Genomic DNA, 1,706 nt, shown 5'->3' with positions numbered 1-1,706 from the left:
GTCTCACCCTGTTGCTAGGCTGGAGTGCAGTGCTGTGATCTTGGCTCACTGCAACCTCTGCCTCCCAGGTTCAAGTGATTCTCCTGCCTCAGCCTCCTGAGTAGCTGGGACTACAGGCATGCGCCACCATACCCCACTAAATTTTTTGCATTTTTAGTAGAGATGGCGTTTCACAGTGTTAGTCAGGATGGTCTCCATCTCCTGACCTCGTGATCCTCCTGCCTTGGCCTCCCAAAGTACTGCGATTACAGGCATGAGCCACCATGCCTGGCTTAATTTTTGTATTTTTTGTAGAGAGGGGGTTTCACTATGTTGCTCAGGCTGGCCTTGAACCAGGCTCAAGTGATTCTCTTACAGCCTCCTAGGTAGCTGGGACTACAGGTGTGTGTCACTGTGTCTGGCTCTCTCTCTCTTTATTTAAGAAATCCCTGTCTCAGGGCTGGGCATGTTACTTCATGCCTGTAATCCCAGCACTTTGGCAGGCCAAGGCGGGAGGATTGCTTGAGGCCAGGAGTTCAAGGCCACTCTGGGCAACAAAGTGAAAACCCGACTCTACAAAAAAGTTTTTAAAAATCAGCGAAGCATGATGGCATAGGCCTGCGGCACCAGCTACTTGAGAGGCTGAAGTGGGAGAATGGCTTGAGTCCGGGAGGTAGAGACTGCAGTGACCTGTGATCACACCACTGCACTCCAGTCTGGACAACAGAGCGAGATCCTGTCTCAAAAAAGAAAAAAAATTTCCTGTCTCACTTCCTTATTCCCCTCTTGGAGCTTTCTGGGATTGCCTCCCAGAAAAACCATTTGTCCCTCAATCCTTGCCTCAGGCTCTGCTTCTGGGGGAAGGGCAAAATTAAGACAGCAGGGACTACTGCCTTATTGTTCATGGCTGTGTCACGAAGTACCCTAAATAGTGACTGGCACACAACAGGTGTTCAATAAATAATTGCTGAATGAATGAACTAAGAGGCACGGTCCTTCCCAAAGCTTTAAAGTCAGAAGGAGCTACTGCTATGGAGCCTGGGCAGGTTGGCAGAGAGAGGTGGGAACGTGGTGGGAAAGGCTGGGGTGTCCCCTAGTTGCTAAGGGATCCCCATGGTCCTTCCACCCCACCACTACCCCAGGATCCCCCATCCCATCCCTGGCCTCCTGGCTGCCCACCTGCTCAGCCTTCAGGGTGAGTTCGATAAAGATTTGCTGCAGCTTCTCGTTGACGAAGTTGATGCAGAACTGTTCGAAGCCATTTTTCTGCAGAAGGAAGAAAAGGGTCCTTCCCTCAATGTCCTGGTGCTGGAAGTTCTGGTGGCCACACTGGGCTGCCCTAGGAGGACGGGATGTGGGCTGGAGGCAGGGGCTGTACCTGGAAGATCTCGAAGCCATAAATGTCCAGCACTCCGATGCTGTACTCTTCCTGGGGCTTCTGCATAGCACGGTTGATAGCCTGCGGCGTGGGTGGGGACGGGAGGTCAGTGGGCGTTGGTCAGATCTGAAGCCCCTGCCCACTACTCCCTAGACACATGCTTAGCCAGTGTCATGGGTGATGGCCCCTCATGCCAAGTTCCCTCCAGCCCTCCCCAGCTCTGCCCTTCCTGGCTCTGTGTACAATCTCCCCACCCCCTAATCAGTCACTCAGAGGAGAAACCCAAGTGTCAGTGCATCAGGGTCCCTGACTCAGAGCTGACTCTGTGCTTGAACTTCTCTGCATCTCT

At 52.8% G+C, this 1,706-nt stretch overlaps 1 protein-coding gene across 1 annotated transcript in view; it reads right to left on the bottom strand.

Annotated features, from left to right (window-relative positions):
• The window catches only part of MYO1F (myosin IF), a 54,471-nt gene that overhangs the window by 24,729 nt on the left and 28,036 nt on the right, over positions 1–1,706 (bottom strand). Inside the window, exons 11-12 of the mRNA XM_037728387.1 lie at positions 1,358–1,438; positions 1,010–1,245 (exon numbers count right to left, since the gene is read on the bottom strand). Coding sequence (XP_037584315.1) covers positions 1,010–1,245; positions 1,358–1,438 — 317 coding nt within the window. The remainder of the gene's footprint in view (positions 1–1,009; positions 1,246–1,357; positions 1,439–1,706) is intronic.

The sequence above is a fragment of the Cebus imitator genome, unplaced genomic scaffold (genome assembly GCF_001604975.1).
Source record: "Cebus imitator isolate Cc_AM_T3 unplaced genomic scaffold, Cebus_imitator-1.0 Scaffold263, whole genome shotgun sequence".
Taxonomy (NCBI): domain Eukaryota; kingdom Metazoa; phylum Chordata; class Mammalia; order Primates; family Cebidae; genus Cebus; species Cebus imitator.
Note: the sequence above shows the minus strand (reverse complement) of the source record. Positions and strands in the feature narration are given on the sequence as shown.